This window comes from Carassius gibelio, chromosome B25 (genome assembly GCF_023724105.1).
Source record: "Carassius gibelio isolate Cgi1373 ecotype wild population from Czech Republic chromosome B25, carGib1.2-hapl.c, whole genome shotgun sequence".
NCBI classification, from domain to species: Eukaryota; Metazoa; Chordata; class Actinopteri; order Cypriniformes; family Cyprinidae; genus Carassius; species Carassius gibelio.
The window spans coordinates 16,331,934-16,359,226 of record NC_068420.1 but is presented as its reverse complement, the minus strand read 5'-3'; the positions used below and the strand labels follow the sequence as shown (position 1 = coordinate 16,359,226).

Here is a 27,293-nt window from a genome sequence, read left to right as displayed (position 1 = left end):
CATCGTGTCGCTGCGACCCCTGGCATGTGAGTGTTTACACGGAGCATATTTTGATCACATACGTGCAAAAATAAATATTTAACCCTACGCCACGGTCGCAGTGCTTTGAAATCTCGCGTCTTCACGACTCGCCCCCTCCGTCAGTGAGAACATGTTCTTCACGCAGATGAAGACGCGAACCCTATTGTATCGCGTTTAAAAAATATATAATTAATAAGTAAAACATCATAGGATAAATAAAAACATCCATTTGTATTTCATCCAGTGCGTGTTTACTGTATCTAACGGCTTGTTCGCAGGAGCGCGGGTGTCGCGAGACGAGCCAACAAGTCATCTGTTAGCGTTAGCCGCTGACGTTAAAACGCCCTCGGACTCTAATATTCAGATTAAAATAAGATGTGTTATTGAGACGAAAAAACTGGCGTGGGTAGCTCAAAGCAGGCGGACCAATTTTACGAGCGACTGCTGTTGGCGTTTTTATTGTTTTGATGTCAAAACCACTGACCAGTTGGCTTGCTAAGTTGAGCGCGACCATTTTTTGCTTAATAATGTACAGCGCGACCTGCCAAGACATACTGAAGTAGATCATGATTTTAGCGGTGTATTGTGTTGGCTGGGGAAAATAAATTTTACATCACGGAAATGTTAGAAATTATCGTGAGGCTAATGGCACGCTACATTTGTTTAGATTGATGAAGCAAATGAAGGAGACATGATTCACCCGCCCACTTCAAACACATCCGAGGACTTCCTCTGGTTTATTTCTACACGCAAACCCTTTAAAACGAATATACTCTCATTTCTACATTTAATTAACATTGTTATGACTGTAGAGCGTGCGACTGCTGCTTTCATATTTCTGTTCCTCTCAAAAGTGCACACTGTTTATAAATATCAATCACCCAGTGGTTTAATTGTTCGTTGTAAATAATTAAAATATATTATTTGTTTCTTAATGCCTTAGTATACCACATAATTAATATATTTTAGATGGTAATTGCTTTATTATTTTGTGTGTATATTAGGGATGCAACAATACAATTTTTTTTTAAAGAACTGATCTGATACCTAAAATTCTGAGGACCTGCTGATACCGATCCAATCCGATACCAGTGCAGTTTTTTTAATTCAATATAGAATTTCCATTCTTCTCTGTGTTGACCTGATCATCATTATTTTGTGTTAATCACAAAATACTACATATACACAACTTAATTTTAATGAAAAATAACAAATGAAAAAATATATAATCATAAACGATTACAAAAATATTATAATAAATTAGGTTGGTAGATAATTCAGCAGCAAAAGATACTCTAGATTCTAGAAAAATCACGGGAGCACAATCATTTTATCAAATCTATTTATATATTTTATTTACAAATAAAAGTGAATAATGCTGCTTTCACACCAAACACGAATTCGCGTCTGACGCCCGAGTTGAACATTTTGAACTTTGCCGTCAATTCGTGCCGCGTTAACCAATCAGGAGCCTGCTCATGAGTCACAACATGGAAGCGGATTTTGCCTCGCTCTAGACGCGCGAATGTATTCAAAATGTTCAAGCAGCAAACTAGACGCGAATTTGGTGCTCTATTCCCTTTTGGTGTGAACGCAGCTTAAGTCTAAAATCTGGTAATATGTTACACATTGCTCTTTGTATTGTTGTAAAATACATTATCGAAAAAACAAGTATATACATTTATAGAGAAATCTAAAAGACATTTCTTTTAAATCTATAGCATTATTTTATGGTGAATAAAGGGGATTTGCTATTAAAATTTAAACATGGAAGAAATATTGTGTGATTTATTTCTTTAAAAGGTTTTATAATTTTTTTTCAACAGTAGTCGCAGTATCACATACATTCTACTAAATAATAGTAATATTTCTAGCACAATGCCTTTATGAAAAAATTATCTTATTTTGAAGGGTTGCTGTGAATACCTTTAAATTGACACTTGTTTTACTCAAATGAAACGGTAAAATGCTTGTGAAGTGACTCAGAACAGTTCTGGTGATGTTATGCATCTATTTATTTTACAGATACTGGTCCATATGGAGATTTGATTTGATTAATTTATGCTAACTTTGTCAAATTCCCTGACTGTCCTTATTTAAATGTAAGTTTCAATTTCATGTCTGGATTTTGAGATTCCGTCTGCGTTTTCTGCTTCGCGGAAATCATAGCGCTGTATGCGTCAAGAACCAGATTGACCAGGTCCTCGGTACCACCGGTACTTAAAGAAACCAGGTACTTAAAGAAACCTGGTACTGTGACATTTTCATTTTTTTTGTACCGACTTAGTACCGAACTACCGGGTCTTTTGACGACACTAAGCTGGACTTTAAAGTGGACTCTTTTTAGTTATTTTAACTTTACAAAAAGGTTAAATGAAGACCTACTCTAGCCTACTGTATATTACATTTGGACCGTAAAATAAAGACTTATTTTACAATACTAGCTACAATACTAATATTTACCTTATTCTTGACATTCCAAGTTCATAAAGTAAACTTAGCACACGTTGTTCACAAAACCTGAAAACACATTCACACATTCTCTGGTCTGGATATGAACTATGATCTGCGCAGTGAGTGTTGTTAAACTCATTGTGACGTTTTGCACAGAAACCGCTCTCTTATGCGCGCTACACATGTTGTTACATAGTAAATATTGTTACGGTTACATTTACAGAGATGAAGTTGACATTGCAGAAGCTCTTTAATGGGATGTGAATTCTCTGCTGTAAGATAACCTCATGCATAAAACAGTGCTGTGATTAGATTATAAGAGTTCATTCTCATGAATAATACTGAGAAATGCTTGAAAAACTGATGACATAGACGCATAGTCTCCAGACACGGCAGCCAATCACCACTGCAAATTAACACACATACGTCACTTTTTGTGACATTGGTACGACTTTGCTTTTTGAACCGGAAGAAATTTTTTTTTTTAAATAAACATTGTTCCTTAATAGACACAATGAGTGCTATTGTTTTTTCACTCATGTGCAACCTGTTCATATATGTTAAGATCTCAAAACTCCAACAAATGAATGCATTGAAAACACAGATGGACAAAAATAAAGTTTACAGAGTTTCAGTGACGATTACAAAGAACAGGTTTTCTCAAATCCAGCAGTGGAGGATCATTGAGCAGAATAAAAACTGCTTGTAGCTTTCTAGTAACTCTGAAAACCTTTAAAATAAAGTCTTTGATATGAATATGAACATGAAAATGAATGAATACATTTTATACATATGTTTTTTTGGTTTATGTTCAATTGTAAAGATTTATTATATTTTCATTATTAAGAGGTTTGCACAAGAGTTAACTGTAAACTGTGCAAACATTCAACTTCGCTAAAATTAAATGTCTTGTTCTGGTCTACACTGGAAGTGTTCCATTAACTACGATTACTAAAAATATATAATTTTAGTATAATTAATTAAATATATTAAATATAATTAATGAAACTAGCTAAAACTAAAGGAAATTTGAAAGCAATATTAAAATAAAAATGAGCCGTAATATCCTTGTTGTGGAGTCCTTTCTGGTCAATGACAGCAGGGGACAGATCCGATTGTTTTCCTTGAGTTGCCATGACTGGTCTCCGCAGTGGAATTTCCCTACAGCCGAATTGGCAGCTGAATATCTTGTATTCAGTGTTATTAATGTAGCGGTGCTGAAACTTATGCAAATATGCATAGTGCAGCTCTGCACTTTTTTTTTTACTGTTACAGATGAACTGTGTTTGTCTTCCCAGTCTTACATGTGACTTTTGGGACAATGAGGCTGAGAGTGCGTAAGGCATCTCAGCAGCGGAACGCCACCCCGTCCGCCCGGACCGCCAAGACCAAGAGGAAGCACTCCGAGGTGGAACACACGCTGTCTTCTGAAGACGCCAAGATGCAGAAGCGAGACACGGGCATTTTCTCCACCATAAAACGGTTCATCAGAGGCAATGCTGTCAAGGTTGGAATTTGACCTTGCATTTGAGATGATTTTGTTGAGGCAATGTGGTTTGGTTTCAGCTGTGTTTCTTAATGTCAGGTGGAGCAGTGCACTCCTGCTAAGAGAAGCCGTATAGACTCTGATTCAGACAGTAATCTGATCACATCCACTCCGACCGGTGGGAACCTGCCCAGCAGAGCAAACCCCAGAACCCGCAGGAAAGGCCCTGTCAATGGAGGTACGAGTGCTGACCAATCAGGCTACTGCTCCTTTAAAAAGAAAATACTGTCATTTACTCACACTCAGGTTTTCTTCCCTCAAAAACACAGATGAAGAATGTTGGAAACCAAACAGTTGACTGTAGCCATTGTCTTCCATAGTATTTTTTTCCCATGGCTACCATCATCTCTTTGGTTAACAACATTCTTCCAAATATCTTTTTTTATGCTCAATGGAAGAAACTCATACAGGTTTGGAAACAACTTTAGGGTTACATAACTATCTCTTAAAGAGTTTTCTATGTGAATTAAACTTAGTTGTGAGTAGTTATGCTGATTGGCAGTGTTCTCTTGGTGTTGAATGTTTATCATTTTATTCTGCTCAGATACCATGACAGGTCAGAGTAAACCAGTGAAGCCCAATGGGAAGCTGGAGGTGCAGACGGAAACTCCGGGCAGTCCGGCCCGCACCACCCTCTTGGGAACCATCTTCTCTCCGGTTTTTAGCTTCTTCTCACCTGCCAACAAAAACGGTAAGGGACTGTGGTCTCAGTTGTCAGCTGCACCTAAATGAGACCTGAATGAGATATTGAGGTCATAATAAAATGTAGTTAGATCCTCCTTTTCTGACCTCTTCATGTGAAACATTCTTTTGTGTTTAATTGTTTGTTATATCACATTTAAAGTCGTCATGAAATAAGTATTGACAGTATGTATTTTCTTTACTTACTTTCCTGGGGCCAGACCTTCTTTTATGTTCAGAATACAAATTAAGAAATTTTTGATGAAATCCGAGAGCTCTCTGGCCCCCCATAGACAGCAATGCAACAGACACGTTCAAGGCCCAGAAAGGAAGTAAGGAAATCGTTAAAATAGTCCATGTGATGTCAGTGGTTCAACCTTAATTTTTTGAAGCTATAAGAATACTTCTTGTACACATCAAAAACAAAAATAATGACTTCTTTCAAAAAAAAAATCTCTTCCCTGTCAGTCTTCGATGCACGTTCACGACACATGAGCGACATAAGTAAGGACAGGATTTTCATTTTTTGGGTAAACTATCCCTTTAAAGATGTCAAGCACTCACATGACCATAAAAGCAGATGAAGACAGTCATCACATTGAAATGTATAAAGCAACATATAGGACTAGTATTTTTTTGTCATAATATAGCAAAACTAAAATTCAGCATTTCTGAGCTAAAGCATTTGTGCAGAGTCTTTTGCCATTTAAGACCCTCATGTAATCGGTGGCACCTGCTGCAAACTGAAACCACTCAACCAAAACAATGCATTTATCAGTGAAATTGGCACATCATTTTTAGTTCATTCTGCGCTCTTTCTGATTTCATCACACTGTTAAACTAGCTCTCTCTTGTCATCCAGCTACGGCGGGCTCAGATTCCCCGGGGCAGGCGTTGGAAGCAGAGGAGATCGTGAAGCAGCTCGACATGGAGCAGCTCGAGGAAACCCCGACCAGCACTACCACAGACGGTCGAGACCTGACCTTTGACCCTGCACTAAACCCCAGACCGCTGCCTCATGTAGATGCATCAGTAGATGAAGGAGAGATCGTCACAGAAGCTGATATGCCACCGCTAACTGGTGAGTTTCTGGGAGGTTTATTTCCACTGTACTTCTGCCTTAAGCAGAGCATCCTCACACTTTCTCTCTTGATTAGCCGTAGGATCCAACAGCAGTTATCCGGATGTCCCGCCATCGCCTCCAGCAGAAGGGACTTATGAGGAGGACTGGGAAGTTTTTGACCCGTGAGCCAAATTTCAACACACTTGATCTAAATAGCCTCAGTATAGTCACTGCTTGTGCCCTAACTTGCATCTGTCTTCCAGTTATTTCTTCATCAAACACGTGCCACCCTTGACAGAAGAGCAGCTCACCCGTAAGCCTGCACTCCCTCTGAAAACCAGGAGCACCCCTGAGTTCTCTCTTGTCCTGGATCTAGTGAGTTGTCATCTATCATTGGTCTTGTTGATTCAAGATCTTTTGATTCAAGAATTAAATCGCCGTTGTTGTTTTATTCCAGGATGAGACTTTGGTTCACTGTAGCCTCAATGAATTGGAGGATGCAGCCTTGACCTTCCCTGTGCTTTTCCAAGATGTCATTTACCAGGTAAAAAAAAACAACTTTGTTTTGTTTTTTGTGCACTGGTTTGTATGTAGCTCCAATAGTAATTTGCTCTCTTATTCCTAAAGGTGTACGTCCGGTTACGGCCATTCTTTAGAGAATTCCTGGAGCGCATGTCTCAAATTTATGAGGTGAGCAATTTACAATTTGTTTACTTTTTTTGTTTTGTTTTGCAAAACAAAATGTTATAAATATTTAAAGGGTTACTCCACCCAAAATTTAATTTTGTCATTAATCACTTACCCCCATGTCGTTCCAAACCCCTAAAAGCTTAGTTTGTCTTCGGAACACAATTTAAGATATTTTGAATGAAAACCGGGAGGCTTGTTTCTTTCCTATTGACTGCCAAGTAAATTACACTGTCAACACATTAATAGAGAGGCGAAGGGAAGTAAAAGATGTGGTAGAAAAAAAGTGTACAAGCAATAGGGATAACCGCACCCTGGAGAGGATTGTGCAACAAAACCCATTCAAAAATGTGGGGGAGATTCACAGAGAGTGGACTGCAGCTGGAGTCAGTGCTTCAAGAACGACTACACACAGACGTATGCAAGACATGGGTTTCAGCTGTTGCATTCCTTGTGTCAATCCACTATTGAAAAACATACAGCCTCAGAAGCGTCTCGCTTCAAAAAGGACTGGACTGCTGCTGAGTGGTCCAAAGTTATGTTCTCCGATGAAAGTAAATTTTGCATTTCCTTTGGAAATCAGGGTCCCAGAGTCTGGAGGAAGAGATAATCCACGTTGCTTGAGGTCCAGTGTAAAGTTTCCAAAGTCAGTGATGGTTTGGGGTGCAATGTCATCTGCTGGTGTTGATCCACTGAGTTTTCTGAGGTCCAAAGTTAACGCAGTCGTATACCAGGAAGTTTTAGAGCATTTCATGCTTTCTGCTGCTGATCGACTTTATGGAGATGCGGATTTTTTTTTTTTACTAATTAACATCCTGCCTGTGATGTGAGCTACTGCTTTCTCTTGTGACTGCCATTAATGATGTGATCTTGAATTATTTGCAGATTATTCTCTTTACTGCTTCCAAGAAGGTGTATGCTGACAAACTGCTGAACATCCTGGATCCTAAAAAACAGCTGGTTAGGTCAGTTCCCTCTCATATGAAAAAAATAAAATAAAAAGTGTATGACATTTAAACTGCACACTAATATGGTGTAGGTGTGATGGGAACAGATGTGTGTCTAGATTCTCAGGTTGTAAGATGTTTAAGCATTCAGCTCAAAATGTCTTTCGTCTGGTATTTCAGGCACAGATTGTTTCGCGAACACTGCGTATGTGTACAAGGCAACTACATCAAAGACCTTAACATCCTCGGGAGAGATCTCTCCAAGACGGTGATCATAGACAACTCACCTCAGGCTTTTGCCTACCAGGTTTGTGAAGCCGCCCTGAGAAGCGGTCCGTGGTGAGTTATTAGTATGTAAAGCTCAGGATGTGCTCCTCTCATTGCAGCTTTCCAACGGGATCCCCATTGAGAGTTGGTTTGTGGACAAGAATGACAATGAGCTCCTAAAGCTGGTGCCATTTTTGGAGAAGCTGGTAGAACTGGTACGTGCGTCTTGTTTCTTGTATGTGCTGCTTTTTTAAGATAATGTGCATTAAAATAGTATTTTTTGAAATACTTTCTCCTATCCTAAAATCCAAAAATCAAGGGTTGTTTATTATTAAGATTTCTTAACAATTTAATTATTAGAAAGGATAATAGTTATTATTTTTCGAATTACAGAACGTTTATTTACAAAAGTATTATGCATATTTAATGTCATACATTATAGATTCTTAGTGTGATGACTATACCTTCATTATGTGATTATTTAATTAAAAAAGAACTTTTCTAAATTATTAAATAAGAATTCTTAGCAATTTAATTCTTGAAAGAAATAAAAACAACGCAAACCACACATTCACAATTCTTTAAAATGACAACTTTTTTTAATTAACAGTAAAGTTGTGTTTCTGTGCGAATTCACATTGTTAACCATATTTAATTTCATACATTATAATGTCTTACTGTGAAGACTTTACCTTCATTATGTGATTTAATTTAGTTTTAAATAAAAATATACTTTTATTAATTTATTAAATAAGAATTATTTGCCATGTAATTCTTTAAAAAAATTCAAACCACATTGACAATTCCATTTTTAATAACACCATTAGTTTTTTTAACTAACAGTAAACTTGTTTCTGTGTCAATTTACAACAGTATTGTTATCTATATTTAATATCATAACTTATTATGAAGACTATACCTTAATTTTTTGATTGATTTAGTTTTCTAGAAATATGTTCTTTTAATTACTAATTTATGAAATAAGAATTCTTGGCAATTTAATTCTTAGAAATGGTAATAATTATAACTTAAAAACACAATTCACAGTTACATTTTGTTTTAATTAACAATAAACTTTTGTTTCTGTGCCAATTCACAGGAGTATTGTTATCCATATATAATATCATACAATGTCTTAGTTTAAGGACTGTGATTGATTTATTTATTTATTTATTTATATATATATATATTAGGCAAAATATTGAAAATTGGCTGTCGGTTCTAAATAAACATTATTTCTGCATCACGATTCAGACATTACGCATTTCTAAGTTGAAAATGATTTTACACTCGTTCATATTTATGGTGTCACTTACAGTGATCATCTGTTTTTGTTGATGTGGCATGTTTGCGTTTTATTCCAGAACGAGGACGTTCGGCCACATTTAAGAGAGCGATTTCGCCTGCATGACCTTCTACCCCCGGACTGAATATCGCAGCGAAACAAACATTTCTTGCCAACCTGACTGTTTTTAAGCACCATGGGGGGAAGGAAATTTTGCCACAAACTATTTGCCATAAGGATTTCAACTACAGGCCTGCCTACATGGGCATCCTTTTGTGTGGGGAGGGAGGGGTGGGGTTTTCGGGGCTCTGGACAAATGTTTTAAGACAAATGACTCGATGTATGCATATGTTTTCTATACACACACATTTATGGAACCGAAGGTGAGGCCGAGAAGATCACTTTTGATTGGTCGTCCCTCTCATCTCTGCGGTGGAGTTTCTGCCTGATTCGGACTTTAAGGTAAAGCGCTGTGCAGAAGTGGACTTGCGTCACTCCTTTTGGTGCTCGAAGAGACCCTCTGCCCTTCCAGGCCACAGGCTTTTACTTCAAGAATGACCAGTTAAATATAACTATATAAAACATGAATATATATACATTCAACTATGTGTGTATATGTATATATAACATTTGTACATATATATTTTTTCTTGTCAAGTTTGTAAAACACGACTTGCCCTTTTGGTTTTAATTCATTATGCATTCCTTTTTAGTTCAAGGTCTTTTTTTCATAGACCAGCTGGCTTTTTATTCATTTTTTTACTCTAGATTTGATGTATATTTAATGGCCTGTCCGTTACGCTCTAGCTTATTCTCGTAGTCCGGTTGAAATGTAATCCAAATCCGGTCACACATCCCACATATGGAAAACAACTAAAGTGCTCATTGGTAAATTTCTGTCTAGTCTCTAGTTGTGGCTTTCAGTTACTGACTGCTTTATACCATTTATCCAAGTCAGTCCTAATTTGGGGATTTTAACTTTTATGTTCTTAGTTTTTTATATTCAAGTATAGATGAAATGTAAAATACTGTATGTGCATCAAAATGCTTTTCTGTGGAGAAAAAAAATAATGCTTTGTCTTTCTGAAACGTCCGGTAATTGTAGCACCAGCAGCTTAAATCACTGCATCTCTGGCTGTATTCCCTGTTTTCCCTCTCATTCTGCTTCTCCTGCTTTGGAAACCGTTTTAGGAATTATCATGTACAGCTCTGCCTACCTCTGAAGGGTAGACCTTCCGTTTCATTCAGTGTTACCCCGATGTTTTTTATTTCTATGGACATTAATACATGATTTTAATGTACCAGAGTTGTTGGAATTGGTTTTTCTTTGTCGTTTGGGATGAAAGTATCACATGTGGTCTTGATTTGTTTATTTTATCCTTTTTTTATTTAGACTTATAAGCTCATCATTGCAGCACATATGGCTGATAATTTAGGAGATGAGATTTGAACTGAAATTTAGAATTTTGGGGGGGTATTTAATAGTTTTTGAGAGAATTGGCCCATTTGAACCTCTGGCAGCTCTTGTCAATTTAGGTCAATATTTTCTCAGAATGGCAGCTTATGTTTCGGGACAATGAACATGCTGTCAATCACACTCAATTATTATAATATTTTTTTTAATGCAGTGAATGAAATTATATTTTGATTGGATTTTTGTGTGTTTGGTTGCGGTGTCTGTGAATGATGAGGCCTTTTGTTAACGATATCTGTAAATGCAATGAATGTATTTCAGTGTAGCTTTTTGCAGCGCACATGAAGCACCAAGAAGACATTCTTAAGATCTTTTCAGATATTATATGATTTCATATGTATGTGTTCTTCCTGGACCGGTCTTTATATAGTGTCCGTGAAATCCCTGATTGGGTCCTGGACTTTGGTTTCATGTAGCTTTGACTTAAAAACAACAACAACAGCGGTTAGTCACTGAAAACAGCATGCTGAAAAGTTCAGAACTGAAACATAAATTAGCTGTTTTTGCACATTAGAAACTCTCAGCTGTTCATATGCTTTAGGATATAGGTTCAATTTAAGATGATTATTTATAGATGCTTATAATAGAAAATTAAAATCTACAAACAGGACTTGTCGGGAAAACACCCTTCACCCCAGTAAGTAATAATTTATAATTATATAATATATACATTATTAATTTATATTATTATTAATTATATAACAATTTATACAATTCCAGAATCTAACGAAATGTGGAATAATCATTATTTTACTAAATGTATAATTATATTTATTGACTACATATGGCCTTCTGGTAAAAAAAAAAAGTCAGATATTTACTTTTAAATCATTATAAACAAAAATAAGAACTACTTTTTCCCCCTATGTGATCACAGTGCTAAAATTATTTGTATATGTTTTATTGGCTTATATATGTCTCCCACCTAATGATATAAAAAATGTAATCTTATGATACTTTGATTTACATGTTATATGCACTTGATATGGCTCAAGTGTTCATTTTCATTCCACTTCCGACAACAGCAATCATCTCAGATGATGTATTATTTATAATGTAATTATAAACATCTAGTAGGACTGGTAAAAATACCTAGTGACTAAGGATTTTTTCGCGGGAACTGTGACTGTGGTTACCTTGGTGAAGGTTCGCAGGTGACGTCAGTCCAGCCCTCCAGTCCAGCTGGGGGCGACACACTTTCTCATACTCTGTGTGACTCGCGACTGCTCAGTCTAAAGAAGAGGAGGACTGTTTAATTTCTCGCCCCCTGGTTGCGAAGCGCGTCCGTCACAAGTCGCTGGTTTGACGGCGGGCTCATGTCGAAGGACGGCCGGTACGAGGGGCGCCGTCGCGGCGGGGCTCAGCATCTCCGGTTCGGGCTGAGGTCGGCTCAGAGCGGGGACGCCAGAGACAGATCGGCCAGCAACAGCTCTGGATCATCTCATGGAGGAGGGAAGAGCAGGAATACGCCCATCAACATCGCCCTAAAGGTAACAAACAACAGTCGACTCCTAACATCGCGAGCTGCCAACCCAGACAGCATTACTGAGGTATCACGAAGGCTCTGTGAACGCCCAGAAGTGCTTTAACAGAGTTACTTTTCCCCTCACAATATCACAGTTATTGTTGCTACACTTCAGAACTGTGGTAAAGTTTTCATGCTTGCTGTCACTCTGAACGCTTCTTCATCTGTATATGCTTGCTTGAGTTACCACTGTTACTACACGGCACCAGTGGATTTTACTGTAAATGTGACCCTGGACCACAAAACCAGTCATAAGGGTAAAAAATAAAAAAATAAAAAAAACATATATATGTGTGTGTATGTATGTTTTTTTTATTCATTTATTTTTTTAGAAAGTTGCTTTTAATGTTGTCCAAATGAAGTCCTTAGCACTGCATATTATTTATCAAAAATTACGTTTTTATATATTTATGGTATGAAATTGACAAAATATATCCATGGAATATGATCCTTACTTAATATCCAGATTTTTGGCATAAAAGAAAAATCTATAATGTTGACCCATACAGTGGGTTATTACACGAATTAACAAATTAATTAGTTGTTAATTAAAAGTTGGCTATTGCTACAAATATACCTGTGCTACTTATGACTGGTTTTGTGCTCCAGGGTGACGTATGAGTTTGTGTAGATGTGATTTACTCGTATTGATTGTGTTGTAATTCTTGACTGTTACAGAGTATATGTTGTTAAACGCCTGAGGCAAGAGAGTGTATTTCCACGGTGTATTTTTGGGGGTTACATTCTGTTTGTTATTGTGACCTGAAAGGTTTCAGTTACTTCAGATATTCAGGGTATTGTGGGCAGTCACAATTTGTCATAACATAATCAGTCTCACAGATACACAACACAAATGCCACCATTACATTACATAACAGTAACACTCAAGAAAGCATGACATAAAAGTACCTCACATGAACATGACAAATTAACAGTTATTCAGTGCAATATAATACACGGCATGACATAAAAGTAACAATGCAATATATCATTATAGCAATACATAATAATAACATGACAGTAGCATACACCGTACAAAAAATTCAACATAACGTACATGACAGTAACATGACAACATAACAGTAATAGTGTAAAAAGTTATTAGCATTTAAAAAAAAGTTGTTATAACTTCTGAACACAAGGTGACGCTTCCTCCCGAACATTTTGAGTACCATCAAGGCATGGTGCCCAGGAAGTATACCAAGTAGGGCTGCACGATGTGTCGTTTAAGATATCGTGATGTACGAATCCACGATAGTCACATCGCAGGATGTGCGATGTAGGCTGTCGTAGTTGATCCCTTATTCATTAACTGCTCCCGGCCCTTGACGAATGTGATTTGCGGAGAGCGTGCGAGAGAGAGAGAGAGAGCGCGAGCGCGTGTGAGAGAGAGAGAGAGAGAGCGAGAGCGCACGCACACACGCACGCACGCGTGAGAGGGAGGGAGGGAGAGAGAGAGAGAGAGAGAGAGAGAGAGCGCTTCAACACGAGTGCTGTCTTGCTCTCTCTCTCTCGCACATTAATCAATTGACACAATGGTGTCGATGTTTAAATCATTTAAAATGAGAATGTAAGTGTGCTCACCTCATTTCTGTTTGTGAGAAAAAATTAGATTAAATTTCATATCGCAATAGATATTGCAGAAAAGTAAAATATCGCAATGTCATTTTTTCCCAATATCGTGCAGCCCTAATACCAAGTTTCGTAACTTTTATAATATTGATATATTGTATATAGTATTTTACTACCAAATTTAAAATGGTCGATGCCCAAAATGGCTGATGTGGGAAAATTGGGTATGATTCCACTCAGCTTGCTGCATCTAATCTAAACAGACCGATGATTTTTGGCCAAACCATTCAGAAGTTGTAAGCAAAAATATGCATTTTTCATTTTTCCTGACCACTAGGTGGCACAGCGCCGAAACAGTGCAGGCAGTCTCAGGTCATGCTTATTTTAACGTATATTCTTTCGGGCTTGAACTGACAGTATAACTTAAAACGTTATTAACTGTCTTTACATTTATTTTGAGAGATGAAGCTTGTGATTATGGAAAGGGGCGTTATATTTCCGATGAGTGCTTGTGGTGTTCGGCCAATCACAATGCACTTGGTCAGTTGACCAATCAGAGCAGACTGCGCTTGTCAGAAGGAGGAACTGATGCGTTTGAGAGAGACGGGCATAGAGGACCTACAATAATGTACAGTATTTGAAAAATAATGTGCTTTTTGAACATTAAAGCATGTAAAAATATTCTGTTACACCAAATACACAAAATAATGATCTTTAAAACGGCGTCATGTGACCCCTTTAAGCTTTAATGCACATATGATAGTAACATTAAAAAAATAAATTTACATTCATACAAGCATGCATAAGATAATTAATTTATAAAAATATTACATACCAGATATCTTGTAGTCTTTAGACCGTAGATATTTTTATACGCTTTCATCCTCGCGGCTGTATCTGTTCCACATCTTGTTGGCGCATCTCTATTTACATCTATATCCCCGGTGTAAGTTACGCACCGCCGAGCTACAATTGGATGTTGAGTCTGTGGCATGTCCAATGCAGACGCGCTGACACACGCAGCTCTGCCGCCTCCAGCACATGCTGGACGAGTGGGCGGCCTGCCGTGTGCACATGACTGCACAGAGAGAGAGGAGCTCTGCACAATACTCCGCACTACAAGCTGTGGAAGGTGACTACGCCACAACCAAGACAGCAAAACTGTAGCGGCAGTCAGAGTCTCTGTGCAGCCGAGACATTGCAGAAAGACGTCCTTATGGCCAGGACAAGGAGTCTGTCGTGCTGACTGGCAGAGACATCTACTCAGCGAGTTTGCAGGAGTCACGCTCAACCACGGGGCTATTTTTGGTCCAGCTGTCAAATGACGATGACAGGCCGTTCGTGCAGCGGAGATGCTGGTTAAGGGGGAAAACCGGTTGCCATAAACAAATTTGGTAGCATGTCAGGGCCGGATATGGATATGGATGAGGAACCTGCTTACAGACTCTACTTCTACTCTGTACGTACCTACTTCCCATCATTCTTTCTGCTTCGACACACTTGAAACTCTATCCTTGCTGTGCTGTTATTTGTCCTGAAAGCAGTTCTTTGTAGCTTGATGTTCTGAGGGGCTCACTTAGATCTAACTCCAGTGACCTCGGGTGTCAAGGGGCCTGCTGGTGATTAGGTGATTAGCTTGATTCGTCTCACGCATGCATGGAGCACTGACCCGAGATCAGATGAACCCTTCTCACTTTTACCTTGGTTATTTTCTACCAGCGGTTGGCAAATCAGAAACAGCCCCCCCTCCCCAACTCCGCGCCGCGATGCACGACAAATGTAGACTCAGGCCTTCCATTGCCAGTCAGGTGCCAGGAATCTGGGAAACCCAGAGTAAATATTTACAGTTTGAACACGTGCTGACAGGCAACAAGTTAATTTACTTGCGTGTCTTTTTTGAATTGCAAAAATAGTTTGTTTCGCAATGTCAAAGCCTCATTCATGCTTATCTCCAGACCTCTAGAGGGTAAAGCTGTGTAATGAGGGCTGTTGTCATTGGCTAAGTAGGTCAGTTGTGTATTTTAACCCCGAGGACGTGAGATAGTGGCAGGGGAGGACAGTAAAATGTTTATGCATGTGTAAAAATCAGTGAGCCTGATGAAATATTCCTCTATAGTGACAGACAGAACAGCTTTGCATTTGCTTAATGTTGGAACATGGCCAACAAACAACAGAATAATTAGCTATATGCCAAATTGTATTTTTTGTTTGATTTATTTTATTCAATAATGTATCAAAGGAGTGTGACACATTATCCAGAGTGATTACATTTTATGTTTTGGGTGTGCAGACAAAATTGAGATACGGAAGGCACTGGTTTTAAAGTCCAGTATGAAATTAAAATGGATAAAATCAAGTCAGTTAATCTATTTTTGATGACACTTTTATTTTAATGACCAATTTTCAACTAGCATGCATATTACTAGCATATTGACTGTTTATAAGTACTTACAATAATTCTTTACTCTGCATGAAAATATTGTAGATCCCTTAATCCTACCCAAGGGGCAAGGAACTCGACCGGAAGTTGAAGTCGGGTGGGGGCTGCCATCTTTTAGCAGAACTTCACTTGCGTTAGCATTCCCATTGACTCCCATTCATTTTGGCGTCACTTTGACAGCAAATAACTTGACATCTGAGGCGTTTAAAGACTCTGTTTGTCCATTATTTATTTCTAAAGATACATGACAATGTATAAAGGGCTCCATTACCTTCTATGTTACATTATGGCCCCGTACAAACAGTTTTTGTAAAAAATAGGCTAACGATTGCGTCATAACCACTCGGCTCTCTGTCGCATTACCGTACAGACAGGAGGAGAAGCTCGCAGGTAATTAACTTAATATGGCGTACTGTCGTTACATTTTAAAATACTATACAAAATAATTAATCAGAATACTTACTCCTACTCACTCACGACAAAGAACTCCCCGCTCAAGCTCGCCGTCTCTGCAAGATTAACGATGGCAGTTTTCACGCACAGCCACTTAGAAGATTTACATCTGTCAGACAGGTTGCTGACGTCGTCAAGCTTCGTTTGAGTCTGCGCGTCAGAAACGGAAGTGCTAAAAAACGCTAAAACTGGGCTTCATTTGTCTCAATTGAGTTCCAATGGGGTCGCTGTGTCCATTTCTTTTACTGTCTATGATCCTACCCCCATACCTCAACTTAACAACTAGCTTGCTAACTGTTAAGTAGCACTAGTAGTTTGATGCAAACGTCATGGTTAATAGTTAATGAATTGTGCGATTTGGACCTTAAAGCAACACTGAAACTTTTTCTGTGTTCAAATTTGCAAAATGTATACAATGAGCGAGTAAATCATAAATTCATCTACCAAACCACCTTTTTGTCTTATACCAAATCTCTATGGTACATTTATAATAAGTGATTATTTTTGGACTATTGTAGCCTGTTCGGGTCATCACTGCTGTTTATTAACATATACCTACGTGAATCGCCATCGACATAAACTTGGAGAAGTAGCTCTGGTTAGAATGTTCTTCCTTGGGATACGTGCAGTTGTTTATTAACCACTAGAGCGCCAACATTTACATAGTGTTGCTTAAAGGGGGGGTGAAATGCTCATTTTCACTCAATATCCTGTTAATCTTGAGTACCTATAGAGTAGTACTGCATCCTTCATAACTCCAAAAAGTATTTAGTTTTATTATATTCATAAGAGAAAGATAGTCTGTACCGATTTTTCCCGGAAAAACACGAGCGCCTGGAGGCATGACGTGTGGGCGGAGCTAAAGAATCACGAGCGCCAGTTGCGTTGAGAGCGTTTGGAAGCTGTGACAGCTGTGAAGGCTGAAACTGAATGGGAGGCGGACGCACTAACAAGGAGGCAGAGATATTTTAAGCAGTTTTACTCACCGCCTGTGGTTCCAATACACAATCGTGACCCTTTTTCGTTGGGATTGCATCATCCTTAAGAAATAAACGATACGCAAATCCGTCGTCAAACTGGGCTTTGTTTGTAAAACAAGCATTTTAGAAATGCAGGGAACAAACACAAACACTTGCACAACTCCGTTGATGCTCTGTAAATATAAACTCCATCCACTGGTCCCTTAATGCTGTTTTTTCTTTGGTAATCTGTGCAGGGTTGTCTTGCCCTGGCAACCAAAAACACTCCTCCTTTTGTGACATTTCGCGACGCTCTCGCTCTGATCACTGAATGCCTCTGCTATATGGGAGCGCGCGCTCTTCCAGCAGACGTGCCCTCAGGACCCATATAAGGAAATTCCGCTCCATCTAACGTCACACAGAGCCATACTCGAAAAAAACTTTCCAAAACTTGTGACAAACCGGAAGGAGTATTATTGGAACAGAAATACTCCTTCAAACGTACAACTTAATTTTTGAAACTTTGTCTATGTTTAGTATGGGAATCCAACTCTTTAACAGTGTAAAAAACTCAGTATGCATGAAATAGCATTTCACCCCCCCTTTAAAAATATAATGTGTGACCCTATCTTTTAAAGAATATTCCAGGTTCATTACAAGTTGAGGCCTGTTCACTCCAGGAACAATAACTATAAAGATAACGATAAAGATATAATGTAGTTGTGAAAAGTGTTCTCAATATTAAAGAATAGCAGAGTCCACACCACAACTATAATGATAAAGGCACAGAGAAACAATGTTGTTGGAATCACTTTCACAATGTTTTTTTCCAGCTGATAGACAATAAAAATATTGACAGCCAATCAGAATCAATCCTGCTGTCACAAGCACGAGAATTTAAAGAGGTAGTGTCCGCTGGTGTGGAAGCTAATATAGTTGTTTTTATAATTATCGTTTCTGGTGTGAACGGGCCCTTAAGCTGTGATGTTAGCATTTATAGCATAAAGTCGGCCAGCAAAGTTTTTTTTTATTTTATTTTTGTCCTTCATTTTCTTTAAAGTTTTCGTGAATTAAAAGTAAATGCATGTTTCAGATCTGATCGTGAACAATTTTTGCGCATATAGTTAACTTTTTATTTTATTTTTTGACTTTATAATCAGTGAAAATTCCCTAGTCATCTTTTTTCCCCTAAAAAGCCCACCATTGATCATGCGACATGACTCATTTTAACACCTTGTGGCTATAGTTTTGAAATAGGCAGCAGTTTAACGTTTACGAATTGGCTCAATTCACTTCCATTGTAAGTGCACAAATAGGCGACAGCTTTCAAAAGACAGAAATCATCTCTCAGTTATGGATCCATGTGAAAATGGTGTGCAATAAACATACCACTGTTTGTCTTCCCACTGGTGCTGTTGACATGGCATCACATGCTTACATTATCGCTACTGGCAAGTCATATAAGGTTACTAGAAAGAAGGTGTGAATTATTGGTACTTATTTTAATGGTTTAAGCTCACGATTGCCAGTTGCTAAGAGCACTGCTTCTGTCTCTGGGTGTTATAATGAAAAGGACTTGGAGTAAATGTAGAATTGCATCATTCGTTCACCAGTGGATCCTCTGCAGTGAATGGGTGCCATCAGAATCAGCTGTTTGGACTCTCATTCTGACGGCACCCATTCACTGCAGACCACTGGTGAGCAAGTGATGCAATGTTATATTTTTCCAAATATGTTCCTATGAAGAAACAAAATGTTTTCCACCATTTACACTTTTTTTCTCTTTGCAACAGGCCTCTTTCCAGCGGTCCAACAGCCATGACAAGGTGAGGAAGATCGTGGCCGAGGAAGGCCGGGCTGCTCGAAACCTCATCGCATGGAGCGTCCCAGTCGAGAGCAAGGAGGAAGAGGGTTAGATCCATTCAGATACTCATGCACACATATAATAATAATAATAATTAAAGCTGCAAGCAGCGATGAACGGGCCCTCGCACCCGGGCTCCCCGCCAGCGAGTGGCATTAGTAAAAAGGTTAACGGTGAGAAATATGCATTTAAAGTCATAAATATGATTGGAATATATCAAAGTATATTCCGTATATGTTCCAATCTTCCTGTTGCCAGCAGGTGGCGCTATCATTATTATGGAATATTGGCCTTCAGATGTGTTCAGACCAGGACTCTTTATCGAACATGTGAAGTTTGGGGAAGATCGAACAATTTATGCCTGAGTTATAACAACTTCTCTTGCTGTGGCAAGACACCAAATTTTGTCATGGCGCCATGGAAACGCCCTTTAACAAAAGGGTTAGATCCATTCAGATACTCATGCACACATATAATAATAATAATAATAATAATAATAATAATAAAAAAATCTTGACATTTGCATTGCATTTTCTCGTAAATAATGTGTTGATCCTGGAGTAGCCACTATAGTATAGGTGGGAAAAAAACTATAAAAAAATACTTGTTGAAATGTCTGTGATGTCCAAGATTTTTTATGACGAGCAATTAGCAGATTTTATAAACCCTGCCAATCAAAAGTTTGGGGTCAGTAAGAATTGTTTTTTCTCTTTTGCTCACCAAGGCTGCTTTTATTTAACCAAAAATACAGTAACATTGTGAAATATTATTGATAACTGCTTTCCATTTTACTATACTTTCAAAAGTAATTTATTGATATGATCATTATGTTAGTCTTCAGTGTCGCATGATCTGCAGAAATCATTTTAATATGCTGTTTTGCTGCTCAAGAAACATTCAGATTATTATCACGGATGAAAACAGTTGTGCTGCTGCCTAATGTTTTGTGGAAACCGTAATAGATTTTTTTTTCAGGATTCTATAATGAATGAAAGATAAATCGTTTAAAACGTTTCTTTGAAATCGAAATATTTTGAAACAGTGTCTTTATTGTCGTTTTTGATCAATGTGTTTTTGAATAAATGTATTTGAAAATAAATCCGATAATATACATGATTCATTGCTCTTTCTTGCAGTCATAAGTGGCCTCCCATCCCACACGGTTCATCGCCCATCAGGCTTCCAACTTAAAATGCATCTAGCTTTGTAAAGAGCGTCCATTTGTGAAGCAAATGTGGGCGATGAACAAGTGCTCCAGATCTGTCATCCCTTCTCTTGTACCTGGAGTTACAGTACACTCTTTGTCGTGGAGTGTGTGAATATGTGTGTGTGTAAGCTGACCCAGATCCTCTGTTTCACTGATAGGTCACCACAGGAGTCTTTTGTTATTTGGGGACTGCAGTATGTGTAATGTCCGAGTGAAAACGACTCGCCAGTGCCTGCATTCATCATGCGCAGTGACCGTTTCTGAATCAGGGGAAGTCACCCTCAGTGCAAACTTAATTGAGAATCAGTTCTGACCCCTCATATCCTGATAAAGAGGATTATATTGACTAGAAGAGGCTGATCCTGTTCTAATAGTGAAAACACAATACAGGCCCTGATCCCAGATCAGTTTATGAATGCAAGCACTGGCTAAAGATGACTTTAAGCGTGAATTAAACAGAGTGTCTAGTTTGAATTAGCCTGATGTCAATTATTTTAATATATAGTGAAAATAAAATGTGTGTGTGTATGTATGTTTATATTTTATACATGCATATGCACACACATCTATGTATGTCGGTGTTTTTGTGTATTTCTTTGATCATAATTATTTTAGTTTATTTTATTTTTTTTTTCGTGCCAGTGGGATTTACAATGGCTGTGTTTAGAAATGAAGACCAGAACATGCATGCTATTTTTTTTATTTTATTTTAAACGTGCATGATGTAATTTAAATGTTTGTAATTACTAGTTTACTACATAGTGATGTAACCTCGTGATGGGAATGAAATACTATTTCAAAATTGCTAAAATGTTTTGGGATTCCTGACTTCTATTTATAGAAAGTATTGTTTCATTTCAGAATCGGAAAGTTGAATAGGTCTTCAGTTTTACAAAAAATGCTCTGATGTCACCTATTTAAATTTGTTAGGTGGAATAGTCCAGACGTATAAGGTAATGTGATATTTATCTGCTTATTAACTGTGCTGTGTTCTTCTGTTCACGTGCAGCTAAGTTGAAGAATCACGGAAATGGCAATGCAAGAGCTCAACGAATCAACTCTGGGCTCCACAGGAACAAAAAACAGGTGGGATTCATTTGTAAAAAGATTGTTTTTAGTTTCTGAATCTTTTATGAATACCTAGAGTATCTGAAAATGCCTCTGCCATACAACACGCTACATTTCATTATATAATGTCTCTATTTACATCCACAACAAATATGGAACCAGGCAAAACAAGAAATAATATCAGCCTGAAACATCTGAGTCCTGGCCAGTATGAAAAAAAGTTAACCGGTCCAAATCAAAAAAAGAAAATGTTTCATTGCATCCTTCAAAAAAGTGATAATTTAACCAGCAAGCTTTAAACTGGACAGATTGCACTCATGTTAAACACTAGGGGGCGCCAGAGACCTTTTATTTGAACCTTGTATTTATGGGGTCTAATTTCAATTCTTCCATAATTTGACTTTAGTGTTTATATAAGCAGCACACACTGATTGTTAAAACAGCCGTTAGCCCGTAATCTTATTGGAAAATGGAGTTCATTCGAAACATGCAATCACATCTGCTCTTAACAGAACTTATCACTGGACTGCAAAAACCCACCTGTGGCGATACTGGACAAAGGTCCTGAGAAGAGCCCCACCAAAACTAGACAGCCACGGAAGGTGGACCTCCGAGCGCGATACTGGGCCTTTCTTTTCGATAATCTCCGGAGAGCAGTGGATGAGATCTACGTCACCTGTGAATCCGACCAGAGCGTGGTGGAGTGCAGGGTATGATTATATGTGACACACATCACCAACAATTGTTTGGTTTTCCCAATTGAAACTGATTTATTAATACATTTGTAATTCTATAATTTTTATTAATTTTATTATTTATTTTTTAGAATTATTAGTACTTAATTTTTAGTATTATTTTAGATCTGAAGTGGCTGACTTTTGCAGTCTGTCCACTAGAGGGAGTGAATCGTTGTGATGTTCTTCCCCTCCTCCTCCTCCTCTTCCTCCTCCTCCTTGCATTCCTTTTGTTTTCTGGTTTGTGTCAGAGAGGGGTTTGGTGAGAGAATTATCACTGCACCTCTCCAGGGCCTTTCTGGAGGCAGTGGAGATGGATGACATGTGTAAACACAGGGCCCCCCGCCCCACTCCTTCCGTGTGTGTATGTGCGGGCGATCGGGGTGGGGTATGAGGTCTAGGTGACGTCCCAAAACACTTTTTCCACTCCAGGTTCTTTGTTTATTTTTAGTAAACGCAAAAAGCTGATTGCGAAACATGTACTACAATCAGCCGCTATGACCAATAACCTCTCAGCACGCAACGATCGCAATAACGATTTGTCACTCCAAGTTGATCAACAGTGTTTCTGTGTCCGGTTCGGTCTTGGGACTGGTGTCGGCAAACATTCGTTTGAACTCTGTTAGCTTTGGTTGGCAGAGCCCATGTCGGGGCACTCACTATGCTTACCCTGGCAGGTATGGCGCCGGGCTGTATTTGGGCCCATCGTCCACACTCTACACTGCTGGCTCTGATTTATCGATTGGCGTGTAATCTAGAATTATGCTGAGCAGGGTTTGGCCAGCCACTCGAAGCTAACCGGCCCCTTTTGTGGTTACCTTGTTGACAGCTGGCCTGTGCGAATGTGCGTAAACTGTCTGGCCGCTGTGTTTCCATGTCCGGCAGGTCTGTTCACACTTCCTGGCCCTTTGGTCTGAGTTTGTGTATGAGTCTATGCTCTGCTACAGATCTGGAGTTCACTGCCATGTGACAGTAGAGGTTTGTTGGATGAGAGACTGTAGACCTACAGTAGCAAAACGTCCCTTGGAGCTGTTAAATGCTGCACATAAATGCTCCTTTATAAAGATATAAATCTGTGTTTCAGCACTTTGTCATGTGTATTTACCAGCACAGTTTTTCGTGTTACATAATTGCATAAAATTAAAATTTTTCGTTCATCAACAGAATCTTGCATAAAATACAAAATATTTTATACAGTTAATGTATAAATTGTTTGCATATGCATTTGGAAAATGCAGTTAAGCACAACATTCAGTGGAAAGTAACGTGAGCAGGACTTTAATTTTATCCATCACAATTTATTCGTTTTTAACCTTAGGCTGTGACATTATTGGTAAATGTTGGTTTTTCCCACCCACATGTCTTCAGCAGAAAAGAAAAGTTTTTTCAGAAGTGATGGAAAAAACATAAAATTAACAACTTTTTAACAACTAAGTACAGCATTTGCAATAAATTATATTTGCTTATTCATAAATGTTATTCGGTATAAAACAAAAAGCAGTTTGTTTCCTAGCACCCATCTTCACCTGTGTCTCTGATCCTTTATCCTCTGCCAGTGTTGACTGATTCATGATTTGGGCGAGTGGCTGATTTATTTTAATATTTAAGTAACGCCCACATCTTTAACCCACAGCCCAGAGGACTAATTAGTTCTTATCAGGCCTCTCCCTCATCTCAGGCCTGATTTATGTCACATCAGCCCATGAACAAGACAACTATCCTCAGATTGTGTGAATGCGTCTATGAAAACGAGAGATGTAATAAATCAGAATTGTTTTTGGGTAGTTGAGGGGTCATTTAATTTTTAATTTGACCAACTGTTTCCATATTAAGCATTCTCCCATCAAGTGTCTTATATGTCTTGTTCCTCTTCTTCTAAAGTGATTTTCTTTTCTTTTTTTTTCCCTTTTTTTAAGGGCACTTAGCTGTTTCTTATCCACTTGTTTTCCCTTAGCTGTTGCATTATGGGCCAGTATCGTCCTGCACCATGCCCTGGTGTTGTTAACTAGCCCTAATCAACAGGCCTCCTGCTGGACACATCTTTCACTGGGCCTGACTACTCTATTAACTAAAAGCACTGTGGACTTCTCTTCACAATTGCCACTCCCCTGTTACCACCCATCAATCACACAAACACACTGCCATCCCCCATTTAATCCAGATCATCAGTCACACCACACCCCCTGGACATGATTTTGAATGCAACTGAACAGTATCTCAACGAACAGGAGGTCTGGGTTTTCCTGACTACCTCACAATATATTGCACATTGTGATACAGGTGATACATGGTCATGCATCAGACAAATGAAGAAGACGCTGCATACTTGCAAGGGAGTGAATCTTCAGGATCAGTTTCACATGCACTCCACTTTTACCATGTATAGTACCTCAGAAGTGGCTCTAAACAGTATAAAATGCAAATTTGACAGTTGTAGAGGACCTACCTTGTTGAAAATGCCAGCATATGCTGGATAGGAAGCATGGCTGCCGGTTTGAGCTGGTTTAAGCTGGTCATGTGCTGATCCTAAGTAGTGGTCGATCGATATATCGGCCGATATTTAGCATTTTCCCTGATGTGTTTGAGGTATTTTGATTGCATACTGGACTAATATCGGTCGACCACTAGTCCTAAGCAACTAGCTTCTGCTCAGGACGAGCTAAAGACAAGCTTAAACCAGATCAAACCAGCAGTCATGCTTCAAAACATACCTAACCAGCATATGCTGGCTTTTTCAACGGGGTACTGCTTCAGTAATAGATTTGTAGGAAATCATACAAGCCTTCCAATTAAGATTGATTATGATCGGCATTGACCGTTTCTGGCAGATTTAAGAATCGAAACCAGGCTTTTTGTAAACTTAAGAGCATATGGTAGGTCTAGGTTGTATACCTTTTTCAAGTCTGTGTTGTGGCAAGGCTTTGCGACACTCTAGCGGCTTTGTTGGATCCAAGGGATTCCCCAGAGTCCCTATGGTGCTCCCAGATCGAATATCGGATAGACAATGAACATTTCGTCATTCGCTGCACACTCTTTGCTGGTAACTAGAAATGATTGTAGCCCCAATCAGATTTGCCAGCCCCCTTTCGCAAAGCTAATTGGTAATTTCAGCCTCACCTCTTGTGGAAGACCACTGAGGCGGGAAAGGGCAGCAGCACTCTTTTTCCCTTTTCTTTTGTCCTCATCCGTTTCTTTTTGCCCACTCCTACCATTTGTGAATGGATTGCTCGTGTGTGTGTGTGTGTGTGTGTGTGTGTATGTGTTCCCCAGTAGCTACAAATGCACACTTTTTAGCACTGTTGGGAACGTTACTTAAAAAAAGTAATTCGTTATAGTTACTCACTACTTGTTCCAAAAAGTAAGTTAATAACTGAATTACTCTATAATAAAAGTAACTCGTTACCAGGGAAAGTAACTATTTGCGTTACTGTAAAAAAAAAAAAAGTTGAAAAAAAAAAAAAGCCAACTTTTCATCGGATTGCTCCTGACTCACCATTTCTGCTGCTGCTGCGAGATCTCTGTGTAGCTGTTGCGTCTGTGTGTGTGTGTGTGTGTGTGTGTGTGTGTGTTTGGCGCAGCTGGCACTGGCGCGTGTGCCGGCATGTGTGTAAAAACACTGGCTCTGATTGGCTACCATGAAACACATGACTCTGCCTTACCCAATCATAATCGCTTATCTCGTTTTTAACCCACCTCCACACTTGCTGTGTGAGCCAGGGGTGCGTTCGGATTGTAACGCACCACATTTAACTTTCAGTAATGGTAACGCGTTGTAATGGCGGGAAAAGTAATTAGTTAGATTACACCGTTACTGAAAAAATAACGTCGTTACTTAACGCCGTTCTTTTAAACGGCATTATTCCAAACACTGCTTTTTAGTAGAGACAACAGGGTGATGGTTTATACCAGCTCCTCACTGTGAACTAGAATCGGGGGCTCGTCCGGGATTCCGGTTACCAGAGAATTCTACTGAAATTACTTTGTCTTGATTCTGACAATTAAAGACATTTGTCGCCACCTTTAACATTTTGATAGCTCATAGATCAGAAGTGTCCAGTCCTGTTCCTGAAGGGCCAATGTCCTGCAGAGTTTAATTCCAGCTTGACTCAACACACCTGCCTGGAAGCTTCTAGTGATCTTTAAGACTTTGGTTAGCTGGTCCAGGAGCAGGACTGGTCAAGATTGGATCAAGTTTTGGCAGGTTTTCGCAAGCAAATCCTTTACAGTTTAGAAGACTTTGCCTTTTGATTGATGGTCGGAGCTTAAGCAAATTTTGGTGTTGCATGTAATTCTGCCTTGTCTCATTGAGGCTTTCAGATCTGACAGCACACATACTCTCCCCCCAGGAGGTGCTGATGATGTTGGATAACTACGTCCGTGATTTCAAAGCTCTAATTGACTGGATCCAACTACAGGAGAAGCTGGAAAAAACAGACGCTCAGAACAGGTGATAATATGCTTGCTATCTAAATGGGCACATTCCATAGACATCTTTCGTTTTACATATAGCTAGTTAAATTATGTAAGTATTTATTAAGTTAAAATTACAAATCTGACCTTAACCAACATCTTAACATGAAATAATTAGTATATATAGACACACATACAAATATATACAGCATGATCAAGGAGTAATTTGTGTTGATTCACTATTTCACGGTCTCACCGCTTTGCATAATGAGTAAGTGACCACAACACTAGTACATTGATTATGGTATAAAAAGAGCTTTTAAGTTGTGTGTCAAACTGTAAAGTGCTCCTGAGGAAGCTCTGTACATTTCTGCAGAATTTGAATGTGCATCCTTTAAGCCCCTGCATGTGTGTTTATTAAATATTTTGGGGAATTTTTAAAAATGCTTTTTATATGTTCTGATAAAGTACCTTTCTTTTGAGAGTTTCATCCTGTTCCCGCAGGCCTACGTCTTTGGCTTGGGAAGTTCGAAAGATGTCACCAGGGCGACATGTAATGTCCAGCCCCTCGTCAGACCGTATTGTTCCATCACCTGGCGTTCGCCGTGCACTCAACTTTGGGTAGGCCAATCTAGT

At 38.7% G+C, this 27,293-nt stretch overlaps 2 protein-coding genes across 8 annotated transcripts in view; both read left to right on the top strand.

The window, feature by feature from the left end:
• The window catches only part of ctdspl2a (CTD (carboxy-terminal domain, RNA polymerase II, polypeptide A) small phosphatase like 2a), a 10,421-nt gene extending 169 nt beyond the window's left edge, over positions 1–10,252 (top strand). The window contains exons 1-13 of the mRNA XM_052598222.1: positions 1–26; positions 3,774–3,982; positions 4,061–4,199; positions 4,566–4,712; positions 5,565–5,783; positions 5,860–5,947; positions 6,029–6,140; positions 6,223–6,309; positions 6,393–6,455; positions 7,338–7,417; positions 7,580–7,706; positions 7,786–7,881; positions 9,031–10,252. The exon at positions 1–26 is cut by the window's left edge and continues 169 nt beyond it. Coding sequence (XP_052454182.1) covers positions 3,797–3,982; positions 4,061–4,199; positions 4,566–4,712; positions 5,565–5,783; positions 5,860–5,947; positions 6,029–6,140; positions 6,223–6,309; positions 6,393–6,455; positions 7,338–7,417; positions 7,580–7,706; positions 7,786–7,881; positions 9,031–9,096 — 1,410 coding nt within the window. The 5' untranslated portion in view covers positions 1–26; positions 3,774–3,796 and the 3' untranslated portion in view covers positions 9,097–10,252. The remainder of the gene's footprint in view (positions 27–3,773; positions 3,983–4,060; positions 4,200–4,565; positions 4,713–5,564; positions 5,784–5,859; positions 5,948–6,028; positions 6,141–6,222; positions 6,310–6,392; positions 6,456–7,337; positions 7,418–7,579; positions 7,707–7,785; positions 7,882–9,030) is intronic.
• Positions 10,253–11,635: 1,383 nt separating this feature from the next.
• The window catches only part of LOC128014560 (S phase cyclin A-associated protein in the endoplasmic reticulum), a 121,684-nt gene continuing 106,026 nt past the window's right edge, over positions 11,636–27,293 (top strand). For 2 of the 7 annotated variants that reach the window (XR_008183577.1, XM_052598218.1), the window contains exons 1-6: positions 11,645–11,915; positions 19,168–19,285; positions 21,455–21,531; positions 22,026–22,223; positions 26,594–26,694; positions 27,162–27,278. Coding sequence is in view for 6 of the 7 variants with exons in the window: in XM_052598218.1 (XP_052454178.1) it covers positions 11,742–11,915; positions 19,168–19,285; positions 21,455–21,531; positions 22,026–22,223; positions 26,594–26,694; positions 27,162–27,278 (785 nt within the window). In the remaining variant the exon portion in view is untranslated. Of the gene's footprint in view, positions 11,916–14,584; positions 14,982–19,167; positions 19,286–21,454; positions 21,532–22,021; positions 22,224–26,593; positions 26,695–27,161; positions 27,279–27,293 lie in introns of those variants that run through there. The other 5 variants (XM_052598213.1, XM_052598216.1, XM_052598214.1 and 2 more) reach the window with 5 other exon arrangements.